This window comes from Lepus europaeus, chromosome 8 (genome assembly GCF_033115175.1).
Source record: "Lepus europaeus isolate LE1 chromosome 8, mLepTim1.pri, whole genome shotgun sequence".
Classification (NCBI taxonomy): Eukaryota; Metazoa; Chordata; class Mammalia; order Lagomorpha; family Leporidae; genus Lepus; species Lepus europaeus.
The window spans coordinates 27,553,303-27,578,512 of record NC_084834.1 but is presented as its reverse complement, the minus strand read 5'-3'; the positions used below and the strand labels follow the sequence as shown (position 1 = coordinate 27,578,512).

The 25,210-nt window shown below is 50.4% G+C and overlaps 2 protein-coding genes across 10 annotated transcripts in view; one reads left to right on the top strand and one right to left on the bottom strand.

The window, feature by feature from the left end:
- The window catches only part of DCLK2 (doublecortin like kinase 2), a 191,030-nt gene extending 187,464 nt beyond the window's left edge, over window positions 1-3,566 (top strand). For 2 of the 5 annotated variants that reach the window (XM_062199516.1, XM_062199514.1), the window contains exon 16: window positions 1-1,997. In XM_062199516.1, the coding sequence (XP_062055500.1) occupies window positions 1-5 (5 nt within the window). In that variant the 3' untranslated portion in view covers window positions 6-1,997. Of the gene's footprint in view, window positions 1,998-2,360 lie in introns of those variants that run through there. The other 3 variants (XR_009866623.1, XM_062199512.1, XM_062199515.1) reach the window with 3 other exon arrangements.
- Window positions 3,567-11,032: 7,466 nt separating this feature from the next.
- The window catches only part of LRBA (LPS responsive beige-like anchor protein), a 730,178-nt gene continuing 716,000 nt past the window's right edge, over window positions 11,033-25,210 (bottom strand). For all 5 annotated transcript variants that reach the window (XM_062199509.1, XM_062199506.1, XM_062199510.1 and 2 more), the window contains exons 56-57: window positions 22,947-23,098; window positions 11,033-12,153 (exon numbers count right to left, since the gene is read on the bottom strand). In XM_062199509.1, coding sequence (XP_062055493.1) covers window positions 12,063-12,153; window positions 22,947-23,098 — 243 coding nt within the window. In that variant the 3' untranslated portion in view covers window positions 11,033-12,062. The remainder of the gene's footprint in view (window positions 12,154-22,946; window positions 23,099-25,210) is intronic.

The window sequence follows — 25,210 nt, the reverse complement described above, 5'->3', positions numbered from 1 at the left end:
TTTGATTTGGCAGTGTGAGCGCCGCCTCAGCGCCCGTTCTTTGCCCTGTTGAGACATTGGCAGCCCCCGCAGCAGCAGCTGGTACTCGCCCCGCAGTGCGCTTCCTCCTGGCGCCCACTCAGCCGCCACGCATCCCTGGAACTTGCCGCTAACTCCACCGCGCTCCACACCTCCCCTCCTAGGCCCAAAGCGTAGTTCCCCCGGGGCGCGGAAAAGCAGCCTGGCGTGAGGCTGAGCGCCTCGGGCCGGGCTGAGGGCGGGCCTCGGTGGCCGTGAAGGGGCTGGCGCGGGGCATCCCGCAGCTGCCTGGCCGCGGAGGGAAGGGCCGAGGTGCAGGCCGCAGGCTAGCCCGCCGCTCTTGGGGAACTGCGGCCCCTCGGGGACAGACGGGGCTGAGCGGGGTCTCTTCATTGGTTTGAGACAAAACTGTTTGAACGGTGTTGCTTCTGTTGAAAGTAAGTCGAGTTTCTGTCCCTGCTTCTCTCCCCCCTCTCTCGCCTCTCCCGCCGCCTGCATTGCCTCCCCTGACTAGGGCCAAGGCCATGGTATGTACTCGCTGCACCGCGCTGCTCCCTGGGCCGCACTGACGGGAGGAGAAAAGGAGAAATAACGGAGGGGGGGAGGAGGGTGGTTGGGACGCGGAGGGGAACGAAGGCCAAGGCCGCCAGCTCCTGTCACTGCGCGGGGGTTCGGCAGCCTCTGCCCCCGGGAGCGGGGAAGCCGGGTTTCCAACAAGGCTTTTCCGTCGTCCCCGCTTCTCAGGGCAATTGAACCGGGGAACTGCAGACTGCTCATTCTGAGTCCGGCGGGACCCGTTTTGCAGTTGGCACCTGGTGCTTTGAATGGAGCCCCACGGGCCTAACCTAGAATGCTCTGCCTGTTCCCGCCTGCTCCAGGACTTGGGCTTGTCCAAGTGCTGCCTTCCACCAGGCTGCCTAGGCCACAGCCGGCCGAGCTTGTGGATCTGGTAGCTGACGGTGCCCCGGAGCCCCAGAGAGCCCACACTCTGCAAACACTCCAGTACCCAAACCGGGTCAGAGGACCGGGAAAGACCAGGTCTCCCTTCCCATTTTAGGGTCAAAGCAAGGTGATTTCCCCACACTTAAAAAGGTTTATTTGAAAGGCAGAGTGTGCGCACGCACACACACACACACACAGATAGAGAAACAGAGAACTTCTATCCACTGGTTCACTCCCCAAATATCCACAACAGCCAGGAGCTGTTATCCTGGCCATGTCAAAGCCAGGAGCTCCATCCAGGCCTCCCACGTGGGTGGCAGGGGCCCAAGTACTTGATCCATCATCAGCTGCTTTCCCAGGTGCATTAGCAAGGGGCTGGATCAGAAGTGGAGCAGCCAGGACTCAGTCCCGGGCGCTCCCATATGGGATGTGGTCACTGGAAGCCACCGCTGTGCCACAACACCGGCCCCTCGTGGCTGTTTCTGTGCTCCTGGGAGAGAAACAGATGACGTGTGTGGGTGCCAAGGTAAACTCTCCCCACAGAGAAGAGCAAGGAGGAGATGAGGGAGGGCCTGGAAGGTGGATGCCGCTGCTCTGTCAGCTTCCAGGGCCTTCTATAAGTTCCACAGCCCCTTGGGTGGGAAGGCCCAAGGGGACTGCCTATTCATAGGACACAAGCATTCCTTTTCAATCTTTAGGGAGAACTTTGTTTAGAAAACTAAACCCTGGGGGCTGGTGTTGTGGCCAGTGGGTTAACACACAGCCTGCAATGCCAGCGTCCCATATGGGAGCACCAGTTTGAGCCCCACCTGCTCCGCTGCCAGTCCAGCTCCCTGCTAATACCCCCTGGGGAAGCAGCAGAGAATGGCCCGAGTACTCGGACCTGGGCCACCCATGTTGTTGGAAGTCTGGATAAAGTTCTGGGCTCCTGGTTTTGGCCTGGCCCAGATGTGGCTGTTGTGGGTATTTGGGGGGGTGAATTGGCAGATGGAAGATTCTGTCTCTCTCTCTTCCTCTGAGTTTTCCTTTTCTCTCTGCATAAATAAATAAATCTTAAGAAGTCAATGGGAGACTGGGCACCCTCCTCGCACCTGCTGATGGTGACTCAGAACTGGTTAGCGCTGAAGGTCTGGCCGGGAGCAGAAGCATTCAATCGGGGGCAGCTCACGCTGGAGGAGGCAGCGGGCACCAGTGTGGAGTTGTTTCCCTGAGCCAGCAGCTAGGCAGTGGCAGGGCCAGAGGCACAGGGCCCCGGAAAGCGTTGCTTTTCCTGTAGGACCGTGTTATTTCTCCTCTTCTGTTTCTGAGTCCCGTGCATGCTCTGTCGTGCTCTCTGCTCGTGGTGGCTGGGACCTGAGCGTGGGCCGGGGTAACCGGGTCCTCTCTTGGTCTCTCCCCAGAACACGGCTCTAGATAAGGAGGGGCAGATCTTCGGCAGCAAGCACTTCTGTGAAGACGGCAGCAGACCTGGGACGGAGCAGGTCTCTCCGATCCCCGCCCCGGCCGAGGAGCCCTCTGTGTCCGGAGCAGTGGCCCCGGCCCCTGCCCCTGCCCCTCCGCAGTCCCCCGCACCCCCCTCTCCCCCTGCTGCTGCAGGCGCCGAGCGGGCAGGGACCTGGCGCCGCCACCGAGACTGAGCCTCGGCCCTCGCCGCGGGAGCCGTGCGCTCCAGGCAGCCGCTTTGCGGGTTGGCGGCCCGGTCCTCAGCCTGGGGGCTGGGGCCGCCTCCGAGCCAGCACGGGCGCCTTGGCCTCGCCTCCCTCTCTACCCGGGGGTCTCCTGAGCCCTGCCACGGTCGGTGACAGACACCCGGAGGGACTCCTTGTCAGTCACCGATGGACATTCTGCAGCCTCACCAGGAGACCAAGCCGCTTTGCTCCCGCGCTAGACGCGTTTTTTACGGAAAGACTCGGGAAGAGCCCCGACCGCTCCCTTACCACGGAGAACTCGGCGTGCGCCCCGCTCCGCCACAAGGGCCTTGGACCTGCCTGCGTTCGGCCCCCGAGAGGTGACGCGGGCTTGGCTTGCCGGTAGGAGAAATGGGCTGGCCCCGAGGCCATCCCTGGAGGAGCGCTCCCGGCGCCCAGTACTGCGCCGGCACTGGGTATTTATTTGTGCACAGACACAGGACCAGGTCGCCTCTTCCCCAGATGCCATGTTGCCCCCGCCCCTCCCCACACGCGTGTTAGGAAGCGCTGATGGAGCCCTTGGGGCTGTGAGGAAGGCTCGGCGGGCGGGCCGGGCTCGGCTTCCCCGCCAGTCACCCCCGCCTCCCTCCGGCGGCCACGGGGGCTGCTGTGGCTTTTCACCCGGAGCAGGGGCCGGAGGAAGCCCCCCACCCCACCCCAGGCACGGTGAGGGCCGCCCCCGAGGTGCTGCGCCCATGGCCTCTGTCACCCTGTGGAAGCTGCTGGCAGTTTTTCCTTGTTCCCCACCACCCTGCTCTTTTTAATAATTACTTGTACATAATCCCTGTATTTGTTTTTCCTGCTCACCCTTTAAACCCGTGGGCCCTGGCATTCATTCTCTTTGTTAGATTTTTGCCTTCTCTGAGTGTACCCGACCTGCAATAAACTCCTCCCTCTTGAGAAAAAAAGCAGTCAAGGATGGTCAGCGTTTCTGTGCAGTGCGTCTGCAAAGGACGCCGGGCCACAGCTCGCCTCCCTGCCCAGGCCCTGGCAGGTGCCCGCGTCTGGGCTACCATGGACCAGCGAGGTCTCGGGAAGAACCCACACACGTGCCTCGGTTTAAGTGTGGTTCCAGGTACAGAAAAGGCTCCGGATGTATGAACGGATTCCCGGGAGGCACCTGTGGGATATCTGGACGCAGCAGGAAGCCCAGTAGGCTGTGAGGAGTCCGCAGCTCCTGCCTTGTGTGTCTGTGTCCCTCCCTGAGGTGGCGGGGCTCCTGCCTGCCTGTGGCTCAGGCTACCCTGGTGCCAGCTCTGTCCTCACTTTCCCAGGGCTCTACCCCCAGGCCTTAAAACCAGCCACTGTGCTCCCAGATCTCTCCACCTGGCTGAAGGCCAGGCCAGCCCTGGCGACGCCTGGCCTGGAGCAGATGGGCTCCGTGGGCCTGACACTGTGGTGGGCACCCGCGGCAGCACTCCGCTGGTGTCTCCTCACTGGTGGCAGAGCAAGCCTCTACCTTGCTTTCAGTATTTCTGCTGGGGGAGGGAAGAGCTAATGGGAAGAGAACAGTGGAACGAGGCCTTTGGCACCGATTAGAACCTAAAACCTGATGCCCTCCCTCGGATTGTGACATTTACTGAAGACTCAAGAAAAGAAGTGGTCAGGGCCACGGCAGTCTCCTCTGCTGGGGACAGGGGGACTTGTCATGCTCCCACCCGCTGTGAGAATTCAATGAAGACAGGAGGTAGCAGGAACCAGCTGTGGCAGCAGTGCCAAGCTGTCTCTTTTTAATTTCATAGACCAGATCTTCCATCTGCTCTTTGACTCCACAAATGTCTGCAGTGGTTGTGGCTGGGCCAGGTTGAAGCTGGGAGCTGGGAACTCAGGTGCCCGGCATGAGTGGCAGTCAGGAGCTAGGGTTGGGTATCAAACCCAGGTACTCGATCATGGCAGGGGGCAGGTGTCTTAACCGGCGAGTTAACCACTAGGCCAGGTGCCCACCTTCCCACAAAGACCTAGAGAAATACATGGTGTCAAAGGAACAATCCGAGAAGTTCTACATCCCAGGTCCCGGAATTAGCAGAAGATGGAGGCCCAGGGCACTTTTAGGTTTTCCTTCCTCCTTTTGGAGGTACTGTGTATCCCAGGCTGGAGGGGAGGGGCCATCTAAATAGCAATTCTCAACGGAAGTTCTGCATCTATGAGCAAAGCTATTTGTTTACCCACTTGCTTAGCCCTCATGTATTAAGCTCTAATTCTGTTCCCTGGATCAGATTAATTACCGGTGCTTAATTGCTGCGTTCCTTGGATCCTAGACAGAGATTGGTACATGCCTGTTTTACAGTCCCTGGTTTGGGCTGGGGATTGATGTCCAAGGAAATAGGCCTTGGAGGAGGGGTGGAAAAAGGGCAGTGGTGACCTGTGGAGGCTGAGTCTCCTTCTCTCAATCTTCATCTCTCTCCACGAAGGCTGTTGCACCTGAAATATACTGGAAACATGGATTAAAGGTTCTGGCAAAGCTTCCCCAGGTAGCTCTGTGGTCAAAGTGGTGAAGTTGGGGGACAGTGAGTGCGGCTGTGTCCTCGTGGGAAGAGTGCTGATGAACGTGGCCTTGGGCCAAAGCTCCTGAGCCACGTGCTGTGCCTTAGAGATGCAGACAAGCTGCCTAAGTTAACATTTTCTAGACCACACTAAAGAAATGTAAAAGGAACAGGTGGCGTTCATTTTTTATAGTGTATCCTATTTAACCTAATACAGGCCGTGTGTCCATTACCTAAATGCTTGGGACAGGAACTATTTCAGGTTTTGGTTGTTTTCCGATTCTGGAATATTTGCATATACATAATCAGTCCATTTTTAGTCTACTTGCATTTTGACTGTTGCTTGTATGTGAGGTCAAATGTGGAACTTTCCCCTTGTGGAATCATGGCAGTGCTCAAAGTTTTGGATTTTGGTGCATTGTGGATTCCAGGTTTTTGGATTGGGAAAGTTCAACATGCCCAGTACTTCCAAAGCATTATTCCAGCGTGAAGTCAATGTGAAAAACCACTAGGACACCTTATCGTTTCCTTCCGTCCCGGGACTTAGGGATGCAGTGTGGATCTGCCCTCCTAGCACACCGCCCCTGGGTCCGGGAACGGTGCCAGGGTCCGAGAGCCACTCAGACCTGCCGGAGCTGCTGCCTTACCAGCGGGGCTCTAAAGAAGAGGCAGTCTTTTTTTTGGTTTGTGTTGCTGCACTCAATGTGAATGTTTACAAAATGCTTGTTTTGAATGGCTTGGACTCACTTAAAATGACCTCAGCAGGTGGGAATGCTGATGCTGACCTGTGGTGTGAAGTCAGTGCTCGGAGGTGCTGATTCTGCGGGATAACTAACAGAGGCCTTGATGGACAACCCTGCTTCATGTCGGAGGTCTGGGAGCGGAGCACTTCAGTGCTCACCCAGTCATTAGAAGCCAGGGTTACACAGAGCCCTCACAGGTGCGGAGTTCTGTTCCGAGGCCTTGGTGCACGTGGTGCAGATAGCAGTGACCACCAAAGAGGACACTCAGGACAGAGGGGAGGGAATCGGACTGGCAAGGATCACCACAGACTGGTAGGAAAAGCTACCAAACCTTCCAAAGTCCACGCAGAGAGGGATCAAGAGATTTTACTTTGGTGCAAAAATCATGAAACCCATGCATATGCAAGGTCTTCAAAAAGTTCACTGAAAATTTTCTTTGCACCAAAATAAACCTTTTAATTCCATTTTCCCATGAAGTCTCCCTGCAGAAAGAACTGTTTGTGGAAGGGGGTGCGACTTCCCTTGAAGCCTCAGGGCAGTGGGCAGGAAGCACACGTGGGCGATGTGCAGGGCCAGAGTGATATTCCAATGACAGAGCGGTGCAGGGGCAGAACCACTGCCTTCTTAGAAACTCCCGGATGTCGGATAAGAACAGTCACAAAGCTCACGGTCCACGGGGCACTTCCTCCTGTGTCATGGGAGCCCCGTGGCCCTGAGGAACTCAGGAGGGGGCCTCATCCGCGCTTGTTGGAGCTGAGACTTGATGCCTGTGGCTTCTAGGGCAGGGGATGCTGTCACTGGGCTGGCCTCGTGCTGGCGCTGTAACAAGGTGGGGGTGGGGTGGGGGAGATTTTCTAGGACAAAGTGGCGGAAAGCCAAGGAGGCTGAGCAGTAAGGGGCGAGTCCCGTGGCCATTCAGGCTTGAAGAGGTCTCCCTGCAGGGCAGCTGCTACGTGCGGCGTCAGTGGTCTTGACCAGGAGGCTTTAAGGAGCTTAGCTGTACAGAAGCCGAAGCCCTGGACTGGGAGACAGCTGGGAGGAGGTCTCGCCGGCACTGAAAGGCCGACAGGGAGAAAAGGGTAGGTTTGGAGCGGAGCTGGCCATTCATAGGGCTTGCCCCTTCCCATACACCTGCGCCACATGTGGGTGTCATGCCCGGAGGGTGGGCTTCATCCTGCAGGGTGAGGCCCGGGTCTGGGGACGTCCTTCAAATGCCCCGAGACTAACGTCACAAAGAGGCCAGTTCCTTGCTGCCAGGTATGAGGGGGGGACACACAGCCTGCCCAACCCATCCAGTCTCACTTTGGTGAAGAACAATTTCTCCTCAACGTGAGGCAGAAAGATAACTCACTTCCTGTTTCTGCACCTCGGTAGTGGTTTATCGTCTTCCCTTGCCGCAGGGGCCTGTCTCAAGGAGAGCACTTGCCTGAAGCCATGCCCCCTGCCCTGTCCAAGTCAGCCAAGCACACCTCGTCTCAGTGTGACGGTCAGGCTCGTAGGAGCCAGGCAGGAGTGCCGGACGGCGTCTGTGGCCACAGCGATGTGATCACACGGTTGTCACAGACTCACGCTTTCCAGTATGTCCACAGGAGAAATCCCAAAGCCGTTCCTTCCACTCCTCTGAGAGCAAACGCAGGAGGACTTCTGTCTGTCTCTTGTTCATTTGCTGTTTTCCAGTGCCTTCTTGCTTACAAGGAGCACGTTTTGAAAACTTCCCAGCCTGTTGTGTCCCTGCCATGGTAACCTGTGACGCCTATAGGATTGGACTTTATGCCACAAAAGAGGTGGGTAGTCTAGGCCGGCTGCTTTCTGGGTTGAAGCAGCAAAGGATTGTGGGAGGGCAGAAATGGCCAACGAGAGGCACTGGCTTGTTTGTTTCTGTGCACTTATTCAGATTTTGAGATGGCGATTATGTTCTCTCTATGCTTGTGAACACGCTCTGTCACGAGGATACGGGGCTGACTGCTGCCCTGCGGTCTGACACGCACTGGAACTGGCAGAGCTGCAGGATTCTTCCAAGTGTTTAGGCGAAAGACACTCCTGCGTCTCCTTCTGGAAGGAATCCGTTTGCATCACTGGTCTGAGTTCTTCTGCAGCGATGGGAATGGGGTAGGACAGATGGAGTGGGAAGGGCCAAACCATGATTTGCATGGCCAGTGCATGGTAAGATAGCCAGTGAAAAAAAGTATCAAATGAAAATCTACCCCAAAATCTTGTGTTGGAGGAGGTAAAGTGTTGCATGCTGTTTTAATCTACTTACAGTGGCTGAGAAGGGCAGAATGGGTCCAGTGTAGCTGCGTCCCTGGTCACCTGACTCGGGACCACTGCCATCTGCTCGGCCAACAGCAGGGTAGGCGGGAAGGCACCCGGCACCAAGTGTGTGTGCTCAGACCGTTGACAACTTGACGGCCCAGCTCTGCTCTTGGAGCTGAATGAAGGGCAGCCCTGGGCCGTACGTCGCTGCCCTCATGCCCGCTCGTGGTTCTCAGGCAGGGTATTTTGCAATTTCTTGTTTTTGTCTGCTGAATTAAAAACTGAGGTGTGAGAGTTCTTCAATGGGCAAAATAGACTTTTAGTGAATTAATTTATAAAACCACCTGTTTGTGAATATGTGTTCTTTGGGAATAAGCTGCTCATTTAAGAATGAACTGTCTACCAGTTTTACCAGTGTTTCAGATTTCCATGCTCTCTGCTTCCTATGCCCTCTTGTTTTCCTGCAGAGATGTAGAGGTGTTTTTAAATGACAGAATTTTAAGCACGTGACTCGTTATATTTTACTGAAAATCGGTATGTCGAGGAGGAACATGCTTTTTTAAAGCAATGCATTTCAAAACCAGCCTTAAATTGCAGCCTGTAAACCAAACCCACAGCCGGCCCTTAGAGCCACATCCACCCACTAATGTGCAGCCTCGCTTGCCCCCCTGGCATGGGCCATTCAGTTGTTTTTCTTTTTAAAAGATTTATTTATTTATTTGAAAGAGTTACATAGAGAAGGAGAGGTTCAGAGAGAGGGGGAGGGGGTCTTCCATCTGCTGGTTCTCTCCTCAAGTGACTGCAATGGCCAGAGCTGTGCCGATCTGGAGCCAGCAGCTTCTTCCAGGTCTCCTATGTGGGTGTAGGAGCCCAAGTGCTTGGGCCATCTTCTACTGCTTTCCCAGGCCACAGCAGAGAACTGGATAAGTAGAGCAGCCAGGACACGAACCGGTGCCCATATGGGATGCCGGCGCTTCAGGCCAGGGCGTTAACCCACTGTGCCACAGCACTGGCCCCGCAGGCCATTCAGGTTTTTTTTTTTTTTTTTTTTGGACAGGCAGAGTGGACAGAGAGAGAGACAGAGAGAAAGGTCTTCCTTTGCCGTTGGTTCACCCTCCAATGGCCGGCGCACCGCGCTGATCCGAAGCCAGGAGCCAGGTGCTTCTCCTGGTCTCCCGTGCGGGTGCAGGGCCCAAGCACCTGGGCCATCCTCCACTGCACTACCGGGCCACAGCAGAGAGCTGGCCTGGAAGAGGGGCAACCGGGACAGAATCCGGCACCCCAACTGGGACTAGGACCTGGTGTGCAGGTGCTACAAGGCGGAGGATTAGCCTAGTGAGCCACGGCACCGGCCTGCCATTCAGTTTTACCCTCAACCACTTCTAATTCTTTTTATTTCCTAATTGGATGACATTCAGTTGATGTCATGATTTTTTTTTTTTTGGACAGTGAGAGAGAGACAGAGAGAAAGGTCTTCCTTTTTGCCATTGGTTCACCCTCCAATGGCCGCAGCGGTAGGCGCGCTGTGGCCGGTGCACCGCGCTGATCCGATGGCAGAAGCCAGGTGCTTATCCTGGACTCCCATGGGTGCAGGGCCCAAGGATTTGGGTCATCCTCCACTGCACTCCCTGGCCACAGCAGAGAGCTGGCCTGGAAGAGGGGCAACCGGGACAGGATCGGTGCCCCGACCGGGACTAGAACCCGGTGTGCCGGCGCCGCAAGGCGGAGGATTAGCCTAGTGAGCCGCGGCACCGGCCTATGTCATGAATTTTTTAAGGAGTTAGAATTGGATAGAAAAGATGAATGTTGCATCTATTTTTACAATTACTGTACGAAGCCGATCCTTTCATGAAGCAGCCCTGGTGTTGATGCCAGCTGGGCTTGCTCTATGCAGGATGACATTATGGATGTTCAGTTAACTGGCTGGAGTTGTAATCTTACAAACAAGGCAGTGAAGACACTAACGCTTTTTCTTTTAAGGCTCAAAGAAGCTGCTGCTTTCTTGGCCTTGTTTTAGGCTTCAGACAGGGCAGCAGGTGTAACCTATGTCTGCCATATCACTTAGGTGTTCCTAGTTTTCTTCTCCTACCTTTCACCCCTTAAACTTCCAAAGTATAATACTTACAAGTTGGGTCTAGTGTTGTGGAGCAGCAGGGTAAGCTGCCACCTCCAACATCCCACATGGTGCCAATTCCTGTCTCGGTTGCTGCACTTCCTATCCAGCACCTGGGAGAGCAGCAGAGGATGGTCCGCATGTGTGGCCCCTGCCACCCGCTCTGGGGACCTGGAAGAAGCTCCTGGTGTCAGCCTGGTCCAGCCCTGGCTGTTGCAGCTATTTGGGGAGTGAACCAGCAGACTCAGAGCTCTCTCTGCCTCTAACTCTTCCTTTCAAATGGATACATAAATCTTTTACAAAATCCTTCTGTAACTACCAGGGAGGGCATTACAGAGAACATGGCCATTTCTTTGATTCTGGAACGTTCTTTGCTTTCCTCATGTTCTACTATCTATTGTTCTTTCTTAATGGTTTATAAAATAATGATGGGTCATACATGGAATGGTGCATGGAGCCCTGAGTTCAATCACTGTAAGATTCAGGTCTACATCATTTGTGTCCGTCCCAACAAAAGGGTAGCATCTGGCTAGGGAGAACCTGTTGTCAGTCAGGAGAACCTTGTTGATTATCAATCAAAAACGGTGACTGAACCACAGTTCAGCATTGTGTGTGTGTGAGTGTAAATAATTGTTTTTAATCAATGTTTAAAAATTAGGAATGAAGAAGATATTTCCGGTATTTCAATTTTTGTGTCAAACTCAATTGTTCACTCCAAATCTTCGCCTTTAGAGAAGAACTAAATGTGTAGAAGTTGCATGGGAGAAAGAGAAAGGGTCCATTTCAACTAAGAAGTTCACAACATACAAAGAATTTATTTATGCAATACAGACCTTTTCTCAAATGTTTATCACAGAATTCCATACAGCAATCTACTAGAAAAGTAGAATTATACAACACCAAAATAACATTGTTTCTTAGTACAAATTGCTAATCAAAAGGAAGGTGGAGAGTTCAATAACAAATAGAAGATAAAACAGGTGTTGCTTCACACAGCACCTGGTGGCCCTCCGTTCTGGAATCCCGGGGGGAAGGGGGAGCCGCACAGTCAGACCTCAGGTGAGCTTTGGTACTTGCATTTACTTCAACAGAAAAATGAAGGTTGTGAGCCCAAGAGCCTTTCCATAATTTCACTGTGTTGTGCTATGAAGACGACAGATCAGGGAAAAAAAGGTAAATATTTCACACTTGCTATAACTTAAGATCCTTTATGTTAACCACACAATAAAATAAAAGAGCCTTCCCCAAATCATAATTTTCTATGACTAAAACATGCTTAAAGAATAATATTGATAGAAATAATTCATTGAGATGTCTTAAATTACATTTACCATAATTTAACCATTCCTGTTTAAATCCCAGGAACTCCAGCACTGAAGAAGCACAATTTGGAAAGATACAGGACCCAAAGTACAGCAATGAAATTCCCCTACCCCAGTATACAACCCATTTCCCATGTTCAAATCCCGTGTTTCTCAAGATTACGCCTAAATGGGAAACGTGTTTTCATAATAGAGCTAGAATCCGTGGGTCTGCCCGCTCCACTGTATGTTTCCATAATTGGTGAAAATAGACTTCTTATGACTAAAAATATAGATTTTTTTAAACTACAGAACCCAGCAGCCAGTTTTCTGCTTTGCTATCCTCCCCCCACCCCAAGTGTCAAGCAAAGTCTACAAAAATAGCAATTGACTTTAAAAAATAGTTTGCTTCTTCGAGCAAATTTCAGTTACATTCAGATGTGACAGCTATTTCGAACAGAACGATGCTTGGGGACGCCCCCTGCCCAGCCGGGGGCAGGGCTGTTGTGCAGTCTTTCTCATCAGTAGCGGGTTTGGTATTCATGATGCCACCTGTTGAAGTCGTTGTAGAACAGAACGATGCTGCCTGAAGCCATGCCGGCAATGATGCACCTGGGGGGGGGGGGGGGGGCACAGAGAGAAGGGAGGGGTTTCCAAGGCTGTAGTTCCTAGGAGTTGGCTCCTGGAGAACGGCCCGCTCCACGTCCTCCAGCACACACACACCATGGCAGTCAGTCTGCACTCAGAACTAACCCAGGCTTTTGCTTGGGTCAAGTCATTTCACGAACAGATTTACAGGAACAGTGTGGTGTTGCAATGCATGCATACGCTGGGCAGGGATCAAATTAGGACAACCATCACTTCACAGACTTACCATTTCTTCTGCTGAGAACATTAAAAAAATCCTCTCTTAGCTGTTCTGAAATACACATTATTGTGAACTGCACCCTACTGTGTCTCAAAAACCAGACTTTGTTTCTCCTAACTGTAACATCACACCTATCCACCTGCCCCTCACCCCGACCCTCCTTCCATCTCCAACCTCCGCCAATCGCTGTTCTCTCGACTTCTGGGAGATCAACTTTTTGAGAGCCTACATATAAGATTATGTGGAATTTGTCTTTCTGTGCCTGGCTTATTTCTCCAAATATATTGTCCTCTAGGTTCATCCATGTTATTGCAAATGACAGGAGTTCAACCTTTTTTGTAGAGAAATAGTGTTACATTACACACATGCCACATTTTCTTCAGTTGTTGATGGACACTTAGCTGGAGGCCCTCTTCTGACTACTGTGAACAGTGCTAGAATAAAAATGGGAGTGCAGAAGTCTCGGGGCAGCCAGACTGCATCTCCTGTGCTAGAGACCCACCGTGGGATCCCTGCATCATGTAGCTGCTCTATTTTCACTCTGTTCTAAAGGATGGCAAGGAAATTAATGCCAACAATTTTGGCAACTTATATGAAATGCATTTTTTTTCAAAAAGGAAAAAAAATTTTTTTTGAGAGGCAGAGTTAGAGAGAAAGGTCTTCCTTCCTTAGTTCACCCCCCCAAATGGCTGCTACGGCCGCCGCGCTGCACCGATCCAAAGCCAGGAGCCAGGTGCTTCCTCCTGGTCTCCCATGCGGGTGCAGGGCCCAAGCACCTGGGCCATCCTCCACTGTCTTCCTGGGCCACAGCAGAGAGCTGTACTGGAAGAGGAGCAACCAGGACAGAATCCAGTGCCCCAACCGGGACTAGAACCCAAGATGCCGGCGCCGCAAGCAGAAGATTAGCCTAGTGAGCCGTGGCGCCGGCCAAAAGAAAAAATTTAAATACCACATATGTATTTAACCCCCCCCCCCCACCGAGATAACTAAAGGCTTAAGTAGTTTCACTGGTGAATTCTAAGCATTTAAAAAAGAAATAGTAGCAGTAGGTTCTTTCAGAAAAGAGAAAAGGATAAAATGCTTTTCTCATTCATTTCAAGAGACCAACAAAACCTAATAGAGTACAGGAAGCAAAAATCACAGAACTATAGTCTACTTAAGAGGTGAAAAAACCCTTAACTAAGCATATAGCAAATCAAATACAGGAAATAAAACATGAATTTTTAGATACTTCTCCTTCTGTGTACCTTCTCTACTGTTGAATTTGTTCTTCTGCGTATTTTCATGATGGTGGTTACCACCCCTCCCCTCTAGTGTAGGACTCCCTAAGCATATCTTGTGGGATTGCTCTGTTTATACTGAATTCCTTCAGTTTTGGCTTATCAGGGGAAGTCTGTATCTCTCCTTCATGTTGGGTGGATAACTTTGCTAGGTATAGAATTCCTGGCTGGCATTTTTTCTTCCTTTCAGGACTTTCACTGTTGCATCCTTTGCTCCTGTAAGTTTTCAACCAAGAAGTCATCCATCATCTAGTGGGGATTCCCTTGTAAGTGACTTGATACTTCGTCCTTGCCATGTTTAGAATTCTCTGTCCTGTCCTTTGGACAGTTTGACTTTAAATTAGAGGTCCTTTGGGCTTCCTGGACCTGAATTTTGAACATTTTTAGCAGTTATTTTATGGAGCAGGTTTTTTACACCTTTCCCCTTCTCTCCTCCTTCTGAAATACATAACTGTGAATGTTTGCTTGCTTAATGGTGTTCTGTAGGTCTCAAAGGTTGTTCTTAAAATCCTTCTTTATTGTTGCTACTGCTTTTTTATTTGGTCTGACTAGGTTATTTCAAAAAGATCTTGTCTCCAAGCTTATTCTTTCTTATGCCTGTTCAATTCTGCTACTGAGGCTCTCAACTGTATTTTATACTCCATGTACTAAATTCTTTACCTCTAAGATTTATTTCTTAAGATCTTTCTATTTTTCATTCACATCATGAATTGTCCTAATGCTGAAATATCTGTATTCTCTTATCACATTAAATTTCCTGAAAATTATTAATTTTTTTGTCAGGCAACTAGTCTTTCTTTCCTCATTTTTGTGGACTGTAGCTAGACTGACTGTGTTCCCTTGTCATGTTACCTTGTTTGTTCATGCTTCTCGGGCCCCCGTGTTGGTTTTTGTGCATCTGGTGGGTCTGCTGGGGATGTGTCCCAGGGTGTTGGCTGGATAATGCTGTGTTGGCTGTGGTTCTAGGTAGGGGCTCCAGTGTGGTATCCACATAGTTTCTCTACCACTCATCAACATTGGGGATATCTGTGGGTATTTCAGTGGCCTAGATGGCAGTGGGTGTGGGGCAACACCATCAGTTGGGACGCAGCTCCCTCAGGTGGGGCAGGTTCTCCAGCAGCTCTGTGAGTGGTATTCCTGGCGGGAGGGTGGGAATGGGGGTGCTCTGGTCAGTTTCTGCAGGTTGTGTGAGTGTGGGGCCAGGTGGGTGTGATGCAGTGTGCTCAGTAGCAGGGTATGGCGGGGAGCCTGTGTCTGAGGGCAGCTGGCAGTGTTTAAGGGCTACATCCATGGGGTCTCTGAGGTCTGACCTGCTCAGGGAGGCCTGCATAGCTGCTTCCTAGGGCTTAGGGTCTGTGAGAATGTGCATCTGTTTGTCAGGGTCTCAGTGGGCTGGGCTTTTGAGAATGAGTTGCTCAACTGCTTCATGGGGCCCCGGGAGGTTTGGGGGCCACCTGTTGCTTTCTGGAGGTCTGGTGGTCAACCCACTCGAGGCAGGCTGCTCAGCTGCTTTTCAGGGTCATGGGTGGGTGGGCAAGGCTGCTTGTCTGATTCTGTCCTCTCTGTGTGACAAGCAGCTCAGGTTTGTAACCTGGTTGTTTCCCTGGGCTGAGGACATATGGGTGAGGCCATTGGGCCGCTTCTTGGGTAGTGGGAGGATGGGCAGGGCTGCCCAACTGTTTTCTAGGGCCTCCACCGCCCAAGCTGCTCAAGGCATGCTGCCCAAGTTCTTTCTGGGGCCGTGGGAGGACGGATGAGGACTCCTGGCTGCCTCACAGGACCCCAGGTGGGTGGCATCTGAAGATAGCTGTGTGTGGCGAGAGCCAGGCTGGGCTCTTTCTCTAGGGCAGGTCAGCACTGCGGTAGCCCAGCAGTTGGCTAACCTGGGCTCACCAGGGTTCTCTGGCAGTAACTGCATCACGTGTCTGTGGTCCAGTGGACACTTTGGGGGGCCTCTGCTCACCCCTTTCCTGCTGAGCCAGATCCTTCTTTTTTAAAAAAAAAAATTATTTGAGAGGTAGAGTTACAGACAGTGAGAGGGAGAGACAGAGAGAGAGGTCTTCCTCCCATTGGTTCACTCCCCAACTGGCTGCAATGGCCAGAGCTGCGCTGATCCAAAGCCAGGAGCTTCTTCCTGGTCTCCCATGCGGGTGCAGGGGCCCAAGCACTTGGGCCATCCTCCACTGCCCTCCTGGGCCACGGCAGAGAGCTGGACTGGAAGAGGGGCAGCTGGGACTAGAACCGGTGCCCATATGGGATGCCGGCGCTGCAGGTGGAGGATTAACCTGCGCCACAGCGCTGGCCCCACCAAATCCTTCTTGAGAGAACAGCAGACGCTGTGTGCTTCGTTCCCTTCCTTACAAGGCGTTGCGCATCTTTGTGCTCTGCACGGTGTAGACCGTGCTTGCTTTCCTGCCTGTTCCCCAGTGGGTGGGGTTCCCTCTCTGCTGTGCCCCTCAGGTGGGGCAGGGATGCTGCAAGCAGCCCCTTGGCCAACTGACTGCTGCAGCTCTGGAGTCTCAGTCCAAGGTACCAGCTTAGGGTCAGGGGCCATGGGCTCTGCCCAGCATGGGCTTTCACTGTGCTGGACCAGTACTAAGGCCAACTTCATTTCCTCTCTGCTCCCTACAGACATGGCTCTCCAGGCTGGCTGCTTGGCAACTCTTTGTTTCCAGCCATCTGCAATGCATCTTATTGTTATTCAAATCCAGGTACCAGTATCCCTCTTGGCTCCCCCAGCTCTTGTCAGGAAGGACTGGTGGTCGCACAGCTGTTCGAACTGGTGTGTCTGTGCAGAGGCAGTCACTGGAGGCTCTTGCTCAGCTACCCTTTGCTCTGCCTCCTGTGCTTTCCACTTTTTGATGACGAAGGTGAGCCCTGAGTAGGTACAAGGAGCCAAGCCACACTTACATTTTCTTATCGAAAGAGCAAGTATGTACAGGATAAGTTACTCTAACCTGAATCTATCTGATAATTTCTAAGGGGCTGGGCTGGTGAGACCTGTCCTTTACATAGGTATCAGATCAAAAGAAAATCCTCACAACTCAGAAGTCATGGCTGGAGGAGGCAGCACACAGTGACAGCGGCAGCATCTTAACAGGTACAGAATCAGTGGAGACCAGAAAGGTGCTGAGCGTAACTGGCTGGGTTCTCCTGTGTCCGCTCCGGTGAGTCCTGACACGGTGACTCAGTGACGTGATCACTAAGGACAGCAGCTGCTGCTGGCCATTCCTGGCCCCAAGCACGTGCAAGGAGACATGGAGGGCAGTAGTGGCCTTTCGGCTCTGAAGCAGAGCCCAGTATCTTTTTTTTTTTTTTTTTAAGGTTTATGTGTTTATTTGAAAGGGAAAGTTAGAGAGAGGTCTGCCATCTGCTGGTTCATTCCTAAATGGCCACAATGGCCAGAGCTTGGCAATCCCAAGACAGGAGCTTCTTTCAGGTCTCCACGTGGGTGCAGGGGCCCAAGCACTTGGACCATCTTTCACTGCCTTCCCAGGCCATCAGCAGGGAGTTGGATCAGAAGAGGAGCAGCCGGGACTAGAATCAGTGCCCATATGGGATGCCAGTGCTATGGGCGAAGGCTTAGCCTACTGTACCATGGCGCTGGCCCCAAGCCCAGTACCTTAGACTTCGCTCTGAGTAGTTGGGATAGCACAAGCCCTTTGATGTCATATTCAGTATCTTTCCTAGTATCTCATGTCAAAACTAGAAACTAAAACATCACTATCAAAAGTCAACTAAACACAAAACAGTGGTAATGAGGAAATTAAGGCGAGGCAGGCATTTGGAGCAGTGATTAGGTAGCTGCCTGGGATGCCTGATGCTGTATCTGACCGCCTGGTTCAATCCTGGCTATTCGGCTTTGACCAAGCTTCCTGCTGGTGCACCCCGGAGGCAGCAGATGATGGCTCAAGTGCTTGTGTTCCTGTCATCCATGTGGAAGACTTGGATTGGGTCTGGGCTCTTGGCTTTGGCCTGGTCCAGCCTTGAGTGTTGCAGGCATTTGGGGAGTGAACCAATGGGTGGAAGATCATTCACTCTGTCTCTCTGCCTTTCAAATAAAAAATGAAAATGAGTAAATACAAATTTGTTTTTTTTTTTTGTTTTGTTTTTTTTTTTTTTTTTTTTTTTTTGACAGGCAGAGTGGATAGTGAGAGAGAGAGACAGAGAGAAAGGTCTTCCTTTTGCCGTTGGTTCACCCTCCAATGGCCGCCGTGGTAGGCGCGCTGCGACCTGCGCACCGCGCTGATCCGATGGCAGGAGCCAGGTGCTTCTCCTGGTCTCCCATGGGGTGCAGGGCCCAAGGACTTGGGCCATCCTCCACTGCACTCCCTGGCCACAGCAGAGAGCTGGCCTGGAAGAGGGGCAACCGGGACAGGATCGGTGCCCCGACCGGGACTAGAACCCGGTGTGCCGGCGCCGCAAGGCGGAGGATTAGCCTAGTGAGCCGCGGCGCCGGCCGTAAATACAAATTTGTTTTTTAGAAAACCTAAAAGCATACAGAAAACAAATAGAGAAGTGGCAAAAATTAATCTTACTGGCAATTTCTTTAAATGTAATGAGATTAAACTTCAGTCAGATGCCAGAGACTGGCAGAGTGGATTAAAAAACATCCAATTAAATGTTGCTTATAAGAGATGCACTTTAGGGTCTAGCATTGTGGCACAGCGAGTTAAGCTGTTGCCTGCAAAGCTGAAAACCCATATTGGAGTGCGGATTCAAGTCCCAGCTGCTCTGCTTCTGATCCAGCTTGCTGCTAATGTACCTGGACGCCTGGCCCAGACCTGGCTGTTGGCAGCCATCTGGGGAGTGAAACAGCAGTTAGAAGATTTCTCTCTGCCTTTCATATAAATAAATGAATGAAAAATAAATAAATAAAAAGTTAAAGGATGGAAAAATATATTCCAAGCAAAGAGTAATAAAAGAGAGTCGAGGTGACTATTCCGATATTAGACAAAACATGCTTTAAGTCAAAACTGTTGCAGGAGACAAGGACACCAGATATATTGATAAAGGATCAATTTATGAAGAAAATAGGGGGAAGTGCTGTGGCATAGCAGGTAAAGCAGCCGCCTGCAGTTCCAGCTTCCCATATGGGTGCTGGTTCAAGTCCCAGCTGCTTCACTTCCAATCCAGCTCTCTGCTGTAGCCTGGGAAAGCAGCAGAAGATGGCCCAAGTGCTTAGACCCTGCACTCATGTGGGAGACCCCAGAAGAAGCCCCTGGCTTCACATCAGCTCAGCTCCGGCCATTGCAGCCAACTGGGGGGTGAACCAGCGGATGGAAGACCTTTCTCTTCTGCCTCTCCCTCCCTCTATGTAACACTGCCTCTCAAATAAATAAATCCTTAAAAAAATTATCAAGAAAATATAATTGCATTAAATATTAGAGCCCCTAGATATGTGCAGCAAAGATTAACAGAATTAAAGGAAAAATCAGTTCTACACTAATGCAGACTTCAATACCCAGTTTTTAAGGACAGGTAGAAGAACCAGAGAGAAGAGAAGTAGGGATGTAAAGGACATGAACAACCTGTAAGCTGGTTCAACCTAACATACACGTATACAACACCCATCCAACAGAACAGAATTATCCATTTTTCTTAAGTGTATATGAAACAGTCCCTAGGACAAACCATTTGTTAGGCTACAAAACAAGTCTTAATAAGTTAGAAAGACTGAAATCATACAAAGTATCTTTCCTGATCATAATACGATGAACTAGAAATCATTAACAGCAGGAAAATTGGAAAATGCACAGATATGCAGAAATTAAATAATGGGTCAAGGAAATCAAGAGAAATTAGAAAATACCCTGACAAAGTGAAAATGAAAACATGCTGAATTTTATGGGATGCAGCAAAAGCATACACTGAAAAATTACGGCTCAGTAACCTAACTTTACACCTTCCTTAAGGAATGAGAAAAAAGTAGAGCAAACTAAACCCAAAGCTTGCAAAGGGAAGAAAATAGAGACTATGGCAGAGACGAATGAAAAACAATACAGAAAAGTCAATGTTAGTTCTTTGGGAACAGCAACAAAACTGAGAAATCTTTTGCTAAATTTTCTAAGAAAGATAACTTGAATTAGTAAACTCAGAGTTGGGCTATTACTACCAATTTTGCAGAAATGACAAATGAGAATATTAACACCCACAAACTGGATACCTCAATGAGGTGCACACGTTTTCAGAAACAATATACTAAATCCTGAAGAAATACAGAAATCTGAGTAGACTTATAAGGAGATTGAATCAGTAATCAAAATCCCCTCCCCTCGAAGAAAAGCCCTGGGCCAGAAAGCTTCACTGGTGAATTCTACCTAATATGTAAAGGAATAAAAGCAATTCTCTCAAATTCTTCCATAAAACTGAAGGAGGGGAACACTAACTCATTCAACCAGGCCAGCACTTCCTCAACATAAAAACCAGGGGAAATGACAGCACGAGAACAGAACATGATAGACCAGCTTCCCAGAGGAGCATGGACTCAAAATCCCAGCCAACTGAGTTCACTCTTCCACACCATGACCAAATGGTATCTCTTTCTAGAATGCAAAGGTGGTTTTACATGCATAATTCAGTATCATACACTATAACAGAATGAAGGGACCCACATGACCATCTCAAGTCATTCAGAAAAGGGATTTGACAAAATTCAACTTTCTTTCATTATAAAGAAGAAAAAACACCAATACACAGGGAACAGAAGGAAACTACCTCAAATGATAAAGAACATCTATGGAAAACCCAGAGCTAACCTCATGCTGAATGGTGAGGAACTGAAAACCGTGTCCTGAGATTGGGAACAAAATGAGGAAGTCGACTTTCGCCACTTCCATGCAGCATAGTCCTGAAGTCCTAGACAGAGCCGTTAGGCAGGAAGACTAAGAGGCAATCATCCTGGAGAGCAGTTATCGCTGTTCCCTGGTCACATGATCTCACATGTAGAAAATCCTAGTGATGCCACCAAGACAAAACTTAGTGCTAACAAGCTTATACCTCAATAATATTCAGAACAATTCCATTTATAATGGCACCCGAAAGAATAAAATACTTAGGAATAAATGTAACCAAAGAGAACACCTGTATACCATAAACTGCCAACACTGCTAAAAGAGAGAGAGACATAAATCAATGCAAAAATCGCCCACACTTATGAATTAGAAGACAATACAGTTAAGATGCCAGTACTGTCCGGAGGGATCTGCAGGTGCAAGGCAGTCTCTCTGAAAGTCTCAGTGAAGGTCCGTCAGACCTGGAAAGCCCAGCCTAAGGTTTATGTGGAATCTCAGGGGACCACAAACACTTAGAACAATCTGGAGAGGGAAGAGCGAGCTTGGAAGTCTCACAGTAGCCAATTTTGAAACCTATTACCAAGCTAAGGTAATGAAAGTAGTGTTGCATTGCCATAAAAACATACACAGAGAACACCAGAATAGGCAATTTAGAAATAAGCCCTCAGAGGCCGGCGCTGTGGCGCAGCGGGTTAACGTCCTGGCCTGAAGCTCCAGCATCCCATGTGGGCACCGGTTCCAGTCCCGGCTGCTCCTCTTCCAGTCTAGCTCTCTGCTGCGGCTTGGGAAAGCATTAGAAGATGGCCCCAGGCCTGGGGCCCCTGTACCCGCATGGGAGACCCGGAGGAGGCTCCTGGCTCCTGGCTTCAGATCGACGCAGCTCTGGCCGTTGTGGCCAGTTGGGGAGTGAACCAGCGGATGGAAGACCTCTCTCTCTCTCTCTCTCTCTCTCTCACTTGGTTGCTCTCTCTCTCTCTCTCTGCCTCTCCTTCTCTCTCTGTGTAACTCTGGCTTTCAAATAAATAAATAAATCTTTAAAAAAAAAAAGCCCTGACATTTAGTCAAATAACTTTTGATAGTGTGCTGAGACCACTTGATGGGAGAAGGGACTGCGTTTTTAACAAGTGGGGCTTGGAAAACTAAGTAGCCACATGCAAAACAATGAGGTTGGGCCCTTGCCTACCACTACATACCAAAACGAAACACAGGAGGGTCACAAACCTGAACACTAAACCATAAAACTCTAAGAAGAAAACATGGAGGAAAAGCTTCATGACACTAAAAACATAGGCAACAGAAGAAAGCAAGTTGGACTTCTTAAAAATTAAGTTTTTGTGCATCCTAAGGACACTGTGAGGACAGAGAAAAGTGAACATCACTAGGGGAATGTTCCAAACCAGTGCAAGACCACATGATACAGATTAAGGCAGCTATCATTAGAAAACCCAGACTACAGCAAGTGTTAGCGGTGCTGTGCAGAAATCAGAACCCTTTGTATTGCTGCTAGGAATTTGAAGTGGTGCAGCTACCACAGGAAACAGTTCCGGAGTCCTTGAAAAATTAAACTTAGAATTACAATATGATCCAGCATTGTCACTCCTGAGTGTGTACCCACAGGAACTGTACACCTGTGTTCACAGCAGCATTATTCACAATAACCAAAAGGTGACAACAACCCAAGTATCCACTGAGAGATGAATGAATACGCAGTCTATCCACACTACTGCACACTGCTTAGTCTTCCGAAGTAATGAGAAGCTGATACGTGGGAAAGCATGGATTAACCTGAAAACATTATGCCAAGTGAAATGAGCCAGGCACGAAAGGGTAAATATTATGTGACTCCACGTACAGGAGGGGCCTGGAAGAGGCAAACATGGAGGCAGGGGAGTGGAGGAGAGTTACGAGGAGAGACTGGTGAGGGGCATTCTGTAAGTGGACAGCCGTGATCGTGCGACATGATAAACGTACTCACTGCCACCGAACGGACACCCAGTAAAGGCTTAAATGGTAAACTGAGTTGCCACAGTTAAAAAAAAAAGTAAAACATGCCACTACGTATTAAGTGGAAATAAGATGGAAAATAAAGATTGCTCCCCCAAATCTCCCAGTTGGGAGGTTTTGGGCTGCAAGCCAAATCTCCGTGGCGTCCCCATGGACACAGATGAAGGTATTTTACACTAAACACATTTACAGCTCTCTACATTTTACTTACAAAGACAGATACTTTTAGTACAAAAAGCTTCATAGCAATGTATCTGGAGCCTTTGCTACTTAAATCCTTTCTATTCCTTGAGAACCTGGTTGGTTTTGTCCAAGAGAGGTGATACACACTTACTACAGGATGCTCTGATTGCACAGGTGACCCCCACAACCCAACTCATCCAGCACAGCCCAGTCCTTTACAGAAATCCCCCTGCAGATTTTTAAGTCCCCATTGGTACCCCATGAGTCCTGTGTTACCTCTGGTCGTGGGACAGAGCCATGGCCCGGATTCCGGCATCACAGCCTGGATAGGCAAAGAGCTTCTTGAGGTCAGACACTTGCCAGACCATCACCACGCCGTGGTCTCCCCCTGTGAGCAGGTACTGCCCATCACGGCTCAGCTGGACGGCCTGGAAGACACAGCGACACTCAGTAGAGAAGTGGTTCTAGGAACACGCGGCACCGCTCGACTTAATTCTGACACTCCGCCAGCTACTGCAGGGCAGAGAGGACGGCCGGCACGAGAAACCTTCGGGGTTTTTAGGAAACCACGTGTTGTAGGAGACCTGGCATTTTTGGAAAACCAAAGTGAAGCCATGCTTGCGGATTTTTTGGTTTTTTATGGATGACATGGCAAATTCTCCCGGTTCTACAAAAGTGTCTTGACTGCTGCCTGCCATGGCCCGGGGCCAGCACTCGGATGGAACCTCCTGGCATCTCCCGTGGATGTGCAGTCCCACTGTGTACCCGAGCTCGGCGGCCAGGGCTAGCTGCCCGCCCGCCCGCACGCCAGCACGGTGGTGACTGCCAGTGAGGCGGCCAGCCAGCAGCCTCAGCGCCCTCAGCAGGCCAGCTGGGTTCTGGTGGCACTGGGGAAGGCGACTCTGGAGACAGCTGCGCCTTCCAGGGTGACTGACCCCCAGAGGAAGCGTTGTCTTGCTCTAAGACTGACTCGCGTGACAGGCAGTCCACGCGAGTCTAGGCCACACTGCCCCATCCATCCCTGCCAGCGATGAGCAGATGGGGCACACCCGGAATCTGCTCTCTGTAAAGCCGGCATCCACAAGGGAAAGCCTGGGGACCAAATGCAGGCCCTCACCTGTCTATGAGACCATGTCCACGTTTTTAATGGTTTCACAAAGAATCATGACACACGAGGAAGCTGTGACTTCCAATGTGCAAGCCATCAAGGAGGCTTTCTCAGAACATGGCCACAGCTGTTTGTTGCTGCTGCTTCCCCAGGCAGGTGCCAGAGCTGACGCAGAGCTCCCAGAGCCTGAGCGCTACCCTGTCCCTTCACAGGAAGAGCGCTGCCCCCTGCTGTGAACCGTCTCCTCTACAACGAAGGAAGGCCACTCAGCGACTCCTTCCTCTCCCTGAGCCGTCCCTGCACGCCTCCTCTTCCCGGCTTACTGAGATACGCATTTCCTCTCTTTTGGCTGGCTGGCACCAGGAGTTCTATCCGTCTCTGCAAACACCTGCCATCTGGGGTATACCTGGGCACAGCAAAATGGGAATACAGATTGTGCCGGCAGGGAAGAAAACACTTTGATTCCTGAAAAATACACTATTCTGCACTGAGATTTAGCATGGTTACCTTAAGTCTTCAGTTTACCCTTTGATAATTTTTTTTTAATCATAGAAGAGGGTTAGGGCCAGCTTGTGGTGCAGCAGGTTAAGCTGCTGCCTGCAAAGCCAGCATCCCAGATGAGTGCCAATTTAAGTTTGGCTGCTCTGTACCTGATCCATTCCCTGTTAATGGATTACTTGGACCCCTTGGTTACTTGGACCCCTGCTCCCATGGGGGATACCGGATGAAATTCTTAGCTGCTGGCTTTGCTTGGCCCAGCCCTGGCCATTGCAGCCATCTGAAGAGTAAAACAGTGGGTGGAAGATAGCGCTCACTCACTTTCTCTGCCTTTCAAGTAAATATTTTTGAGACTTTATTTGAGAGGCAGAGGTCTTCCATCTTGTGGTTCACTCCCCAATGGCCAGAGCTGATCTGAAGCCAGGAGCCTCCTCCAGGTCACTCATGTGGTAGCAGGCGCCCAAACTCTTGGGCCACTTTCCACTGTTCTCCCAGGCCATAAGCAGAGAGCTGGATCAGAAGAAGAACAGCTAGGACTCGGACGGGCAACCATATGGAACGCTGGCACCACAGGTGGAGGCCTAGCCTACTACGCCACAGTGTCAGCCACTAAATATTTTTTAAAAGGGCTATTTCGTATTCATTCAATTCATATTTGCATAAGTGCCCACTTTTAGTAGTGTGTTAAATATACTTTATTCTCTAAGAAAAAAAATCCAAGAAATACAAACCTATGTGTTGAAGACAGTTACACATAAGATGTGATTCTCTAAGTCTTACTAACTAAATGCAAATGTTAGGATTTTTCAACATGAGTAAGAATCAATATCCTCTCCCCCCATTCAATTCACAAATGGCAACCTCTAGGGTTGTCTGGGACCTGCAATGAAGACCAAGGCAAATAACTGTTTGCTGCACTTATAAAATTCAGCTG